The sequence below is a fragment of the Rattus rattus genome, chromosome 9 (assembly GCF_011064425.1).
Source record: "Rattus rattus isolate New Zealand chromosome 9, Rrattus_CSIRO_v1, whole genome shotgun sequence".
In the NCBI taxonomy this organism is placed as follows: Eukaryota; Metazoa; Chordata; class Mammalia; order Rodentia; family Muridae; genus Rattus; species Rattus rattus.
In genome coordinates, this window is record NC_046162.1 from 55,388,572 (window position 1) to 55,402,922 (window position 14,351).

At 52.5% G+C, this 14,351-nt stretch overlaps 1 protein-coding gene across 1 annotated transcript; it reads right to left on the reverse strand.

The window, feature by feature from the left end:
- Positions 1–1,147: 1,147 nt before the first annotated feature.
- Igfbp4 (insulin like growth factor binding protein 4) lies at positions 1,148–13,581 on the reverse strand. The gene is made up of 4 exons (XM_032913410.1): positions 12,983–13,581; positions 5,915–6,060; positions 5,019–5,153; positions 1,148–2,418 (listed from the first exon to the last, which is right to left on the reverse strand). The coding sequence occupies exons 1-4, from the start codon at positions 13,329–13,331 to the stop codon at positions 2,284–2,286; spliced, it is 765 nt and encodes a 254-aa protein (XP_032769301.1). The 5' UTR covers positions 13,332–13,581; the 3' UTR covers positions 1,148–2,283.
- Positions 13,582–14,351: the final 770 nt, after the last annotated feature.

Below are 14,351 nucleotides of genomic sequence, written 5' to 3' on the forward strand. Positions count from 1 at the left end.
TGCCTATGGAGGTCAGACAACAACTTGCAGGAGTTGATTCCCTCTGCTACGTGGGTCTCGGGAACTAAACTCAGGTCTTCAGGCCTGGTGACAAGTGCCTTTACCCACCGAGCCACCTCGCTAGTCCAGAAATAACAAGTTCCTTGTGGTGGCAGAGCAGAGCCGACAGGACCTCAGTTCTCAAGATGCATCGACCCCACAAGGACATACGAGTTTGGTCCTCGCCTTCTCCCTCCTAAGCTGCCAGTCCTAGGACTACAAAGACATTCAAGGACATGGGGAGGCCCAGGTCAGGAGGGCATCCCTGATTCAGGGACTGTCATGAAAACACAGTGACGCCTTTTTCTTTGACCTAAGACAACCTACACAGGAGAGAAAGTGTGTTTGTGGGAAATGTGAAACCCTTCCAAAGCACATAGCCTCTGTTACTTGGCGCTAGACAGCTCTCTCCGAGGCCTACAGTTTACTCCATAAAAAAGATCCACTCATGCATTGCCAGGAGAGAAACACACTCTGTAGAGGTCACATTATCACACACACACACACACACACACACACACACACACACACACACACACAGTGCACCAGGCATATGCACATGCATACGCACCCACTCCTTTAGAAGAAGCAGCTTTGGGAACATGTCTATGAATCCACAGAGGAACAAGTTTCGAAGCACAGGCTGACACTGAGAGTTTCATGTCAAAGGTTTGCATTCTCCCAGTCTTTCAGAATTCATGTTGGCGTATGCCCACCCCCCAGTGGAGAACACGATGGACACTGGCACCACGGGCGGAACTCGCTGTCATTTACCCACCTTACCACCACCAACCAGTCCCTCAAGTGCACAGTGTCCTCTCCATCCCCATCTACATAAACTAAATTGAGCTGTGACCTCATTCTGTGCAAACTCTCAGGTTATGTCCCAGGTCCGTTGAGTACCTCATTCAAAAGCCAACTACGCCAGATGAGGCTTCCTTGGCCTCCCAAACCACAGGACCCCACTCCACTGTGATAGGACTGCAGGCTGGGGGTACCTTGGGAGAAACCTCAGGGAGAGGGCTTTTGGAAGCAGAGAGGTCCCACCTCCCTCCCCCTGATTCATCCCGGTGTCTCTAACAGTAAATAAATCAAACGAACACATTTCTCTGGATACTTTTTGGTTTTGTTGTTTCATTTTGTTTTTTTAAAAAAAAGAAAAAGAAGAATGAATGAATGAAAAGACGCTATAGCCAACAAGCAGGTCTCTAAATCTATCCAGGCAAGCCAGAAAATGCCCAGGGGGGTAGAGAGATTGGGACAGGAGGTGTCAGGGAAGGGAAATATGGGGTGGGGGGAACAGAGCCACAGGTGGTGGGCAGTTGGAAAGACAGGGTCATCCTGGTGACTTACTTCATGACCAGTCACCACAAACAGGGACTGGAACAGGACCCCCACAGCTAATCCCCCAGCACGAGTCTTCCTCTCCTTCATACACACGCAATCCAATCTCACATTCTTTCTTCTCTCCTGTTTGCTCACATCGACGAGCCCTCCTCTCTGCCCCCTGTCCCTCAGGCCTTCCTCACCCCACCCCCCTCCCACAGTGGAGATCCATCTGCCAGGCATTGTCAGATGACTGACTCCCCAGACCCAAAGCTGGGCCCTGTCCCTCAAGCTTGTGCCCTGGAGGACCTGAGGAATGACCTACAGAGCACAGAGCGGAGGTGGGTCTCATGAGCTTCGAGCCTCTACCCCACTCCTTCCCACACTCTGGCCACATTGAGAGGGAGGGTGTTCAATGTTCACAACTTTCTCTCCGACTCCAAGAATGAGGTTTCTTTTGTCCCACAGGCCTCTAGCTGGGAACACCTCGCATCCCACAATCAAGAGGAAATCAGGATGAGGCTTGCTGGGGCCAAAAACTAAAGCTGGCTTGTAGTATGTGGTCAATAGATGTTTTCAGATGGCTGAATGAATGAATGAATGAATGAATTCAAGATTGACTTGAAAACTCACCGGGGTTTCCTGTTGCTACACTCAGACCTCTTGGGCTATTTAAGCCCACTGTGGGCACGCCAAGGCTCAGGTTTACCCCGTGGGGCACATCCCATAAACACACACACCACACACACACACACACACACACACACACACACACACACACACCAAGGGAAACTTTGGGCAGGGCCAGAGGCAGAGAGCCAGGACTCAGGCCAAGACTCCATGCCAGGTCAACTCTACAATCCCCAGAGCATAGGGACCTAGTAGGGGGCACTGAGTCCCCCCACCTGCTGGCAGGTCTCACTCTTGGAGGCTGTCAGCCAGTTGGTGGCAGTCCAGCTCCCCCTTGGGTTCCAAGCCCCCTGGAAGCTTCACCCCTGTCTTCCGATCCACACACCAGCATTTGCCACGCTGTCCATCCAGAGCAGGATGACACTGCCAAGACAAAGAAAGGGTATGAGGTCAGGTCCCAGGCAGACAAAGAGCCCAGGTACCCACACCACCTCCAATCTAGGCCCCCAGGTCAGACAGACAAATGTTCCTTCAAGATGATACTCGAAGGCAAGGGCTCTTTTGAAACAACAGTTCCCGGAGCTCGTCCCCGGAGCTCACTGTAGTGGGGAGACTTGTCCAAGGAGACATCTACAGAGCTCCTAGAGGCAGGTCCTGAGAAGGTTTGGACTTAAAGGGATAGATGATTATAAAGGCTGGGAAAATCAAAAACCAAACCAAACAGAGACTATGACCCTTGACCCTTTATCTCAAAACAAAATCTCAAAGACATTTCCACAGGAGATGTTCCAGCTTCTTGTGACTGGGCTGGGACTTGAAGCACGGGCTTACAAGCTGAGGGCAAAGGCAGCATCAGGACCACAGATGAGGATGGCTTAGGGATACGGTTAAAACAGGAGCCGGGTGACACTGAGACCCCAAGTCAGAAGCAGTTGGATCAGATATGGTGGCACAATGCCTATAACCCTGGCACTCAGGAAGGAGAGGCAAGGGGATTGTTGCAAGAAGCTTAAATCAGAAAAAAGACAGACGTCAAGGTCAGAAGAGTTGAGGTCAGGCTAAAATTCAGGTCAGAATTACGGACTAGGGTAGGAGGAAGGGGCAGGGCACAAAAGTATAATTCAAAGCCAGACTCCAAAGTTAGAATGAAGGCTGGCTCAAGACGCAAAATTTGTTTTGAGATAAAGGGTCAAGGGTCATGGTCTCTGTTTGTTTGGCTTGGTTTCTGATTTTTCCAGGCAGAGTTCCTCTGTGTACCCGTGGCTGTCCCGGACTTGCTTTGTAGACCAGGCTGGCCTCGAATTCACAGGGATCCACCTGCCTCTACCTCCCAAGAGCTAGGATGCCACCACGCCTGCCTGCAAGCACCATAGTTTTTGTTGCGATAAAAATTAGGGGGGTTGGGGATTTAGCTCAGTGGTAGAGCGCTTGCCTAGGAAGCGCAAAGCCTTGGGTTCGGTCCCCAGCTCCAAAAAAAGAACCAAAAAAAAAAAAAAAAAATTAGGGGTAAGGGCTGGAGGGATGGCTCAGAGGTTAAGAGCACTGACTGTTCTTCCAGAGGCCCTGAGTTCAATTCTCAGCAACCACATGGTGGCTCACAGCCATCTGTAATGGGATCTGATGCCCTCTTTTGGTGTGTCTCAAGACAGCTACAGTGCACTCACATACATTAAATGAAAAATAAATAAATAAATAAATAAATAAATAAATAGATAGATAGATAGATAGATAGATCTTTAAAAAATTAGGGGTAAAAAATATATGTAAAAAAATATATGTAGCATTTTATGTAACAGGAAAAATGAATCCTGGTATAAATGTTGGACCTTAGTCAGCAATCAACTGTACCAAACACAATTCATTACGTCACGAGTAATGAAAGAAGACACAGTGCAGGCACGGGACACGATCACTCTGCACTTTCTCCCTTTCCCACACACCCAATGGTCAAGTCTTTTGGTCTTGTTTGTTTAATTAAGGGCAAGAGGTATTAAAAATTGAGACACAGGGGTTGGGGATTTAGCTCAGTGGTAGAGCGCTTGCCTAGCAAGCGCAAGGCCCTGGGTTTGGTCCCCAGCTCTGAAAAAAAGAAAAGAAAAAAAAAATTGAGACGCCGAGTTTATGTTGGACGGAGGCTGAAGACAGGCCAGGCGCTGGTTCTGAGGAGCCTCCTCTGACCCTTCTTCACTCATCGCACACAACTGCACACCTTCATCTTGCCCCGTATAGACCGAGAACAGTTGTGTCATCCCCCCGGCGAGGCCTCTGCTGCTTAGGTGGCATCTGACTATGGGGATGCATCCGCAGCGAGAGGGCAACATTCTCTATGCTCACGGAACCTAGAGAAGCAGGACAAGGCTCCCCAGGCCACATTCAGCCCAAAACACTCCAACTCCAGTACCCTGCCCAGATCTGACGCCTCCTGATGGGCCAGGGATGACATGGGACGGTCTGCTCCTGCTGTACACGCCAGCTGGCGTGCTGGATGGTGCGAATCAGTGAGTCAGTGTGATGCGGCTACCCGCTGCCTTCTCTCCCGGCCCCCGTTTCCACGTGACACTCTCAGGCCACCAGACCCTGCTCTACCTCTGTCTTTATTGCACCCGGGGAGTCTGAGCTCAGCTGCAGACTGACTTCTCATAACTTGGGATCCGCCAACCCAGATGAAGCTTCCGATGGTCAGAGACAGGGAGCACTACTTTGAGGAAAGGAGGAGGGGAAGCACAGGGAGCAAGGTCTACACCATTGATGGGGGGCGGGGGACCTGATGAGCTGCAAAGGGCTCCGGAAAGAAATCAAGTCCTGTCAGGAGCTCATTCTGGCCTTTGGGCTGGCCTTTCTGAGTCTGAGTCTGTCTCTCATCTCCAAAAGGAATGAGGTGGACAGACCACGCTGAGAGTAGAACAGAGCTTAGGGAGACCCAAATGGTTGGGTTGGATTTGCAGGTCTTCCCTTCCTTCGGAGCATCCTGCGGAGTCACCTCAGGCTGAGGCCAGGGCGGAGCAGCAGGAAGGGACACCCACCTGTTTGGGGTGGAAGTTGCCGTTGCGGTCACAGTTGGGGATGGGGATGATGAAGAGGTCTTCGTGGGTACGGCTCTGCGAGGCGGCCAGTCGTTCCAGGGCCCGGTGCAGCTCGCTCTGGCAAGAACCCTGGGGCTGGGGACAGAAGAGCAAGGTGCTCAGCAGATGAGAGAGGCAGATGATCAAGCTGGGGCTCTGAGCTAACGTGGGGGTGCGTGGGTAATGATCCTGAACCAAGGGTCAAGGCCTGGGCACGGGGCAGGGGCTTAAGAAGCAAAACCAGAAACTCAGACTCAGTACCAGCCATGGATACTGAGGAGAAGGTTTTGACACTAAGCTCTCCTAAAGAAGCAGGAGGTGGGGACACATATCTGCAATGCCCGCCCTCTGCAAGCAGAAGCAGGACAGTTGTTGCCAGTTCAAGGCTAGCCTAGCATATTTAGGAAGTTCTAGGCCAGCCTGGGCTGCAAAGGGAGACTCTGTCTTATAACAAATAACCATTAAGCAAAACAAAACAGGCTGTGATGGTTCATGCTTTAATCCCAGTACTAGGGAGGCAGAGGTAATCCCAACCTTTAATTCAAGGCCAGCCTGGTCTACAGAGCAAGTTCCAGGACAGCCAGGGTCACACAGAGAAACCCTGTCTCAAAAAACCCAAACCAAACAAACAAAAAAGGACCGAGAAACATTAGGGCGCTTGGGCCCTGCTTTTACGAGTCAAATATTATCGTGCAGAGAGAAAAAGGAATCGCAGGGAGAGATAAGGAGTCTCCCCGTGTCCCAATGAAGTCATGTTGCACATAGAGAGCTTCCATGTTTGCTGGGTGGACATAGCCCAGGTCTGGCAATTTCCGCATGTCTATAAGCATACACATCTGTGGGCTAGAGGTGCTCACCACAGGACGGGGTTCCTCCCGAGGTGTCCCCACAACCTTCATCTTGCTCCGATCTCTCACTTTGGCCATATGCTTCTGCAGGCACCTGTGATCGTGGGCGCTGCAGGGGTTGAAGCTGTTGTTGGGATGCTCACTCTCATCCTTGTCTGTGGGGCCGTCCAAGAAAGGCAGAGGTCAGCATCAGGTCAGAGGTCAACACTCCTCCAACGCCCCCAACCCCGCCCCCAGCTTCCTCCTCCACCGGGAGTCTCGGGGCAGGAAGGAAGGAATATGACCACCACCACCACCACCCCCCATCTCCACCCCAGTCCTCTGGATCTCTTGAAGTCCTTGACTTGTTCCTCTCCCCACCCAGGTCACCATGATGAATCACCAGCTGCAGCTGCCCAGATGGCAGGGGGGGTCCCTTGGGCCCTGCAGGGAGGTCTGAGGCAGGCAATGGGAGGTGGGGCTACTGGATCTTCTCCCTCTCTGTTCGACTCCTCCCACCACCCCCCTCTCTCCATCTGCTCTCTCTTCCTGTCTCCTTCTCTGCTCTTTCAGCATCTGGCTGAGCCTGCCGGGGATCCCTAGGGCTAAAATCATATTTTCCATGAGCAAGGAGTCTGGCCCCAAAGTTTCTCTCACTGTCTGAGTCTGCGTGTGTGTGTGTGTGTGCGTCTAAGAGAGAGAGAGAGAGAGAGAGAGAGAGAGAGAGAGAAGAAGAGAGAGGAGGAAAGGGAGAAGGAGAGGAGAAGGAGGAGGAGGAGAGAGAAGAGAGAGAAAGAGAGAGAGGGGAGAGGGAGAGAGAGAGAGAGAGAGAGAGAGAGAGAGAGAGAGAGGGGGAGAGGAGAGGAGAGAGAGAGAGAAGAGGAGGAGAGGAGAGAGAGAGAGGAAGAAGAAGAGGAGGAGGAGGAGGAGAGAAGAGAGAGAGAGGAGAGAAGAGAGAGAGAGGAGAGAAGAGAGAGAGGAGAGGAGGAGAGGAGAGGAGAGAGAGAGAGAGAGGAAGAGGAGGAGAGGAGAGAAGAGAGAGAGAGAGAGAGAGAGGAAGAGGAGAGAGAGAAGAAGAGAGGAGAGAGAGAGAGAGGAAGAGAGAGGAGAGAGAGAGAGGAGAGAGAGAGAGGAGAGGAGAGAGGAGAGAGAGAGAGAGAGAGAGAGAGAGAGAGAGAGAGAGAGAGGGGAGAGAGATCCTGTAGCTCCAGAACAAAGAAAACAGCCACACACATTCCTCCAGCCTCTACCTCTAAAGTCTCTAAAGTCTTACATCCTTAAACTTGAGGCCTCAGGGCCTCATTCAATGTCCATGAGAGTCAACCAGAAGCAAGCAGGCAAAGGGCTATCTGGAGATGCAAATTATGAGGACAGATCCTGTCTCCACGGCCTCTCTGAAGGCTCCGTGTGAGTTGCCCCATGCAGAAGGCCCTGCATTGTGACCCGCTGCTCACTTTTGGCTGCCAGGGCCAGAACCCAAGGCTGAGCTGGAGAAAGAGGCTGGAAGACTTCTCAGTACATCAGAGGCACCTCTGAAATACTCAGACTTGGCAGCGCAATGCGGGCCCAAGTGCAGAGGCCCTGCCAGCATTCCAGATGTTGGCAGGCAGACAGGAGGTTACATCTGGTTTGCGTCAGGACTTTTTTTTTTTTTCCTGAGGATTTAGCAGGTTCCTCCATACATGGCAACAGTCCCAGAAGCTGCCTCTGGGTCAAATGGTATTTCTCTGCCCAGCCAAAGTTGGGGAGTTGGTTTCTGTCTTATTCTTCTAGTTTGGGGGACAAGGGAAGAGAAGCACATAAACGAAGGGACACCAGGCAAGAAGGGATCTAAATCATCATCAAAAACAACAACAACAAAAAAAAAAAAACAAAAAAGCCAAAAGACAAACAAATTCCATTAAGTTCCGTACCAAAGTAAACCTGACTCACTACAGACAAATTGTGTCTTGAGAGAGGAGCTAGTGTAGAATTAAGTAACAGAACTAGATGGAGCAGATAGGTACAACCATCCTCCTGCCTATATCGTCAAAGGATTGTCCCAAGGAGGCTCAGGGCTGCATCGAGCTTGGGAGAGTCAGCTCAACTGAATGGAGGAGATCACTGGGACTCACATGACACATCTCAGGACTGACTCTAGGCACACCGTTCCAACCGGTTTATTCTGTCCGATGCGCTGTCCTTTCAGCCACAATGGCACTGCCAGCCTCAGTTCTTCTCGGTTAAACATGAAGTGTTTTCGGCAGGAAAGAAGAATTTGAGGCTAGGCAAACATTCTACCCCTAAGCTACTATCCCAGCCCTAATGTCTCTTTTCTTTCTCTTTCGGGTCTCACAGAGCCCAGGCTGGCCTCGAACTTTCGATGTAGCTGAGACTGACCTTTAATTCCCCCTCCTCCCAACTTTGTCACACCAAAGTATTGGATCATAAGGCAGGCGCCACCACAGCTGGCTCCTAGCCCTTGAATTATTTTTTAGTTGGACTTTAGGAAGTTTTTAAAGAAAGAGGTTGCCTCAGGAGATAGGAGAGCACCCCCACCTTACAGCCCCAGACCTATGATACAATGAGCCCTCAAGAGCGCAGACAAATACAGCCCAGAGACTTGACCACAACAAGGCTTCCCAGTGTGGCATATCTGTGAATAGAAGCCAACAATAGGAGTCCTTGGGGAGCTTATCCATGGGTACCTAAGATGTTCCCCATTAATGAGAACAACTGAATAGCTTGTTGAAACCTTAAAACTGCGCAGGACACAGAGCAAACCCAGAAGCGTAACTTATACTGATGTCAGAATTAAATGGCCTCATGTTGCAGAGGGCCTTAACTGGGCACGGCTGCATCGGTGGCCTTCTGAGTGTGCATGGTCTACCCAGAGAACCCTGGTTTGAATATATACTTAGAAAGAACCACCATCTTGGAAGAATGGCTTCTTTTTTTTTTTTTTTTTTTGGTTTTCTTTTTTTTGGAGCTGGGGACCGACCCCAGGCCTTGCGCTTGCTATGCAAGCGCTCTACCACTGAGCTAAATCCCCAACCCCGGAAGAATAACTTCTTATTCGCCTGGGGTCTTAAGGCAGATTAAGTCTGCACCCACCTACCGACACAGAATCACAAAAGTTTACCAACAATCACATGTCCAGACACATGCTCTCATCCAGGTGCGTATGTCTACACCCCCTCATGTACTCTGACCTTGCCCTGGTCAGACACACAGACCAAGCCAGGACACGCTAACATCCGGGCCGCTCTCACCATGGTTTGTTGACTCTCCATTTAATCTGTAACTTTCCCCCCACCCATCCATGCTTACCTGTCGGGCTGAGGACTCACCCTGGAGCCCACCTCTAGGAACTGAGCTTTGGAGGGGGAGGGGAGTAACACTGAGCCTATCAAAAACATTAACTTCCTAGCACGGGTCAGCTTCTAATGCCCTCTACCAAAGTCCCGATGACCCCAAGCGGGAGCTGGGGGGCAGACCCCTCACCCTCCTGTGAGGTCTCTGAGAAGCTTGTCCAGGAGGTGGAGTTGCCAATGCGAAGCAGGTCTTCTCATCCAGTTCCTGCTTAGAGCTGGGCAGACAGCCATCCAGCCATGCCAGAAGTCCTGCTCTTCCCTTCATTGCAAGGAGCCCCCAGGGAGAAGCTCTGGCCCCAGTAGAGGCAAAGTTCCCACTGCCTAATTTCACTCCCATGATTTCTCTTCAAGACCAGCCCCTGACCCTCCAAGACACCCAGGTTAAGAACTGAGTGGATCCTGCCAGCCAGACTCAAGAAGCGTCAGCCGTGCTCCAAAGGGTCACCCACCTGCCCACAAAAAAAAAAAAAAAAAAAAAAAAAAGCCTCTCCCTTTCTTCATCCCCAAGACAATAGCTGGAGAATGCAAGATGAGCCAGGACAGATACCAGGCTGTTTGAGATTTTGCTCAAGGGGTGCCCCTCACTGTTGCTCCCCACTGCTGGCCTCTAATGAGACAGGGGATCCTGCAAAGCCAAAGAACCCCTCTCCTCTCCTGTGACGCCCCCCAACTTCGCTCCCCTACCCTATGGTCTCCGAAGTCCCAGCCTCAGCTCCTTCCTCTCCATCCTCATTGTCACTCCGATCTATGAACCTCTTAATCTACGTCACACACCTCAAAACTATGAGACACTTGGCGGAGGAGGAAACCGAAGTTGCCTAAGTGGAGAAGAGGAAGGGAGATGTGTCTTTGGCCACTTGAAGTACCAAGAGTTTAGGCTATGTCAACATTAAAGAGAAACTCTAGGCAGCCATGTTCTTCCCCCCGTCCCCCGCTCCCCTAAAGCACAGAATATCTGGGAAAGGACAGTTTCCATGACATGAGTAGATTGCCAGTACTGATGTAGGGACAATATTTGCTATGTTGACTAAAAATTAACCCAGCCTGCCTGTTCCTTAACCCTGTCCCGGAGGGACCTAGAGCCTAGTTTAGGAACTCCCTGTCCCAAGCTTGACCTCCCCATCGAACACCCTCTCGGATTTCAAAAGCCGAGGGTCAGTCGGTACCATGATGTAAAACTGTAGACTTATGATGTATACACCCATCCCCACCTCTGGTGACCTTGGTAGCACTGATTGCCAACCTGTCAGAGGGGAGGCTGGAAAGAGAAGGGATGGCCTGCCCCCAGCTGAAGCTCATCCCCCAAGAGGGAAGAATAGAAAGAATAGAGCTATGTGCCCTTTATTATTAAAGAAAATAATGTCCTTTATTTCTGCATCCCAAATCTGAAGACCTAAGAGGGACAATGGCCTACTGACAGTGTACAGTGTAGGCTGAGCCCCCCTCGCTAATTCACCAGAGACCCTGCAAGGCTGTGGTGCATCTATAGGTACTCCTCCCATGATGCAAAGGTGCCAGGCCATGGCAAAGAAGTGCTTCTCTGATGACTAGAAAACATCAGCCATCGCTTGCCAATCACGTGTCCAAGGTCTCCAGGGCCCTCCTGTTACTGAATTTTCCCTGTTCAGATGGCCATATCCACTGTGTTCAGAGAAGACAAGTTCAAGAAGTGGGAGGGGACGGGGTGTCTTGAGATCTGAATTCTAAAACAGACGGTCTGGCACCCTCTTCCTAGACACCTCTTGAGGCTGGCTAGCCTCACGTCCACCAAGCAATCAGAAACTGTGCCTACAGATCCAGGGGATCTGATTCTCCTCCACACAGAAGGGATGTTCCTATGCAACCAGAAGAGAAGGCTTTTGTTGGGCTCAAGTTTGGGAGAGGGGGGACTACCAGCCATCTTCACCCGGGGCTAGAAGCTCACCCGCTGGGAGGGAGCAAAGATTCAAAGTGGGCAATCCTAAAAAATGCAACCCTTTCTCCGGGTCTCACTGCCCCAAGATCAAGGAATCTCTCCCCTGGGACCCTCCTCCTCCTCCAGCAATGCTGGTTGCCAGACTGGCATTTCTCCCAGAATATTTTCTGCTGACCCATCTCTCCTTGCCCCAGGAGCAGGAAGGGCAGAGAGGCACCCCTGGGGTCTATCTCCTTCCTGTTTTCCCTGCATCCTGCTTTCCTCAGACTAACGAGCTGTTGAGGATTGAGGAAGTGGAGTGGTCTGGGACCCAGAGCAGGAAGCTTGGGGCTGAAGTCTCAGCAGCATCCGGACTGCAACAATGGAGGATTCAAATATCAGGAAAGAGAGAAGCTCCACGGTGGTCAGAGAGCCTGGCTGTCAGAGAAGAGAGGACAACCAGAGTCAGGGATACAGAGAGGCAGAACGTGGAGGGGCAGAGGATGTGCAGAAGGAGTCACTGTCAGAGACGTCAAAAGAGCAACAGTGAAAAGAGCAGCAGCGTCCGAGATGGAAGTGGGAGGACTGCAGAAAACCAGACTAAGACAGAGCATGAGAAGGAAACAAGTCAAGCTCAGGAGACCCAGAAAAAGAGAACTCGGGGCTCTTTGGTGAAACTGGAAGCTGAGGACACAGCAGGAAATAAAAGGACAAGAGAAAGATTCTAAGAAGAAATCGAGAAAGGCCCCGGGATGAATGGACAAAGGAGAAAGAGTAAATACAAGATCTATCTATCTATCCCTCCTCTCCTCTCAGCCCCATATACCTAAGGGGTCTGTAACTCTGGACTGGCAACAATACTTCCCTCCAACCCCCTCAGATGCCACCTGACAGAAGGAGGGAGCAAGAAACCTGGATGTGCCACCCTGGCAGAAAGAGCCCTGCCTTCTCTTCCCCTGCTTCCCGTGCCTTTAGGGAAGTCCAAGTCTCATGATCTTTACCACTCAAGTCCTTCTGGTTTGTATGTCCCACTTCACCACAGGGTGACCACTGAAAGGCCCAGGCCCTGCCTCCTCACACGTCTGGCTTTCACCTGAAACTGCTGTGGATCAGACTCGGATCAGGAACAGGAACCGTCCCCACACACACACACACACACACACACACACACACACACACACACACACACACACCATCCTTATCGCACACACTCACGCGCAAATGCAAACACACACACTATCCTTATCCTGCGTGTGCTCGCATACACACACATACACATGCACACGCACGGGGTAAGTGCAAGCACATGCACCATCCTTATCCCTCATACACATACCCACACATCATCCTTATCCCATGCGAGTGTGTGTGTGCGCGCACACACACACACATGCACACACATGCGAGTGTGTGCACACACAAAAACACACACTATCCCTATCCCACATGCACACGCGCACACACACACACACACACACACACACGCATGCACACATCATCCTTTATCGCGGTCTTCTAGCTCTAGATGACAAATGTAACTGAATCTGGTCATTTAACTTACCACAGTCTCCTCAGGAGCTTGGCTTACCACTGAGGCCAAGGCCCCTCTTCCCGAAGAAGTACTTGGGAGGTTTGAGATGAAAAAGTGGGGTAGGTTCCCCTTGACCAGTGGCAAGTGGTGTTGGGATTAAGTGGAGCTTTCTTGACTGTTCCTATCAGGCTCTGCCACGTACCTCCCTCCTCCTCAACTCACAAGGGGCATCGACAGGCCTTCCAGACCAGCCAGAATGGGAACCAAGTTGCAGGGAGGAGGGTGTCTGGGAAATGTGGCAGAGGGAAGGTGTATCTTACCAGAGGTCTGCAGGCTTTCCTGGATGGCTTCGATTTCCGACAGCTCCGTGCACACGCCTTGCCCGTGCATCAATGTGCGCAGGGGCTTCTCCACCCCCCGGGGCGGGTAGCAGCGCATGCCTGAGCCACAGCGTGGGGTGTACACCCCGCAAGGCATCCCCAAGCCCAGGGCGCAAGTGGCACAACAACCACAGCCAGGCTCCCGCACCAGCTCCTCACAACCCACGGGGGGGCGGCAGCGCGCCAGCTTCTCCTCGGAGCAAGGAGGGCAGTGGATGGCTTCGTCGCCCAGGCTCGGCCGAGGCCCTGCGGCCAGCAGCAGGGCGGCCACGAGGCCGAAGGGCAGCATGGTGAGAACGAGGGTGGGGCGCAGAAGGGGAGCGCGGGCTCGCGAGCGGGCTGCAAGGAGCCCGGAGGCAGCTCCCAGAGAGCTTAGAGAACCGGACCCGGAGAGCGAGAGGACACGGTGCGGCCCCGGCAGGCTGGGACGGAGCCGGGGAAGTTAGCAAGCACGCTGGAGCAGAGCGAGCCTGGCCACCGAGGCGCTGCGCTGCATCCTCGGCCGGCCCAGCAGGCGGCGGGGGCAGGGGGCTGAGCGGCTGCCCGGGACCGGCTCCCGGGACTTTATACCGGCCCCCTGGCCACACCCCCAGCGCCGTCCCCGAGGTGGGAGAGCAGGGGAGGGCGAGGGGGAACTGGAGCAATGGAGCGGGAGAAGAGGCCGTTAGGGGGAGGGGGCGCTGGCCTGAGTCGCCGCCACCGCTACAACATCTGAAAGTCCTTTGCTCCGCAGAAGAAAGCGACGCAGTTGGAAGCGGTGGCCCGCGCAGAGAGCTGGAGGGGAAACAGGGCTAGGGGAGGTGAAGGGGATGTTGCTTGGTCCCCTCCCTGGACCTCGAAGAATTCCTTCCCAGACAACTAGGCGATCCTCGTGCTGCCACTGAGAACCTGACCTCAGAGCGGACTCAAGATCCTCTCGTTCAGTCCCTATCCCCCGGCCAGAGTCCTCCTGCCACCCCCACCCACCCAACACCCGGTACGTCCATTCTCAACCTCTAGAGACCGCGCTGAAGTGGGACAAGGAGATCAAGCACACTGCAAGGGGTCCAGGAGAACTCTGGCCTTAAGGTGCTAAACAGGCAGTCTTCTCACTTGCCCCTTGAACCTCTACCGCTTGATACCACCCCACCCCTTCCCTCCCCCGCCCCAGGGTCCATTTGGGCCTTGCTGCACTCTGCTTCCAGAACTCCCGACAGTTGACTGCCATTGGCTTTGTATAAGATGTGGGTTGAACAACTCCAGGGGGCGCCACTCCTTGTATTCATTGTGTTTTTTGTATAGTTACTGTAACAGTTTCCCAATAGATGGC

Excerpts from the sequence above, each read along its gene's own strand:
- Igfbp4 (XM_032913410.1), bottom strand. The coding sequence starts at position 13,331 with ATGCTGCCCTTCGGCCTCGTGGCCGCCCTGCTGCTGGCCGCAGGGCCT. Across the intron at positions 6,061-12,982 it reads GGAAAGCCTGCAGACCTCTG|ACAAGGATGAGAGTGAGCAT; the intron begins GTAAGATACACC and ends ACGGCCCCACAG. Across the intron at positions 5,154-5,914 it reads GGGAGGAACCCCGTCCTGTG|CCCCAGGGTTCTTGCCAGAG; the intron begins GTGAGCACCTCT and ends TTCTGTCCCCAG.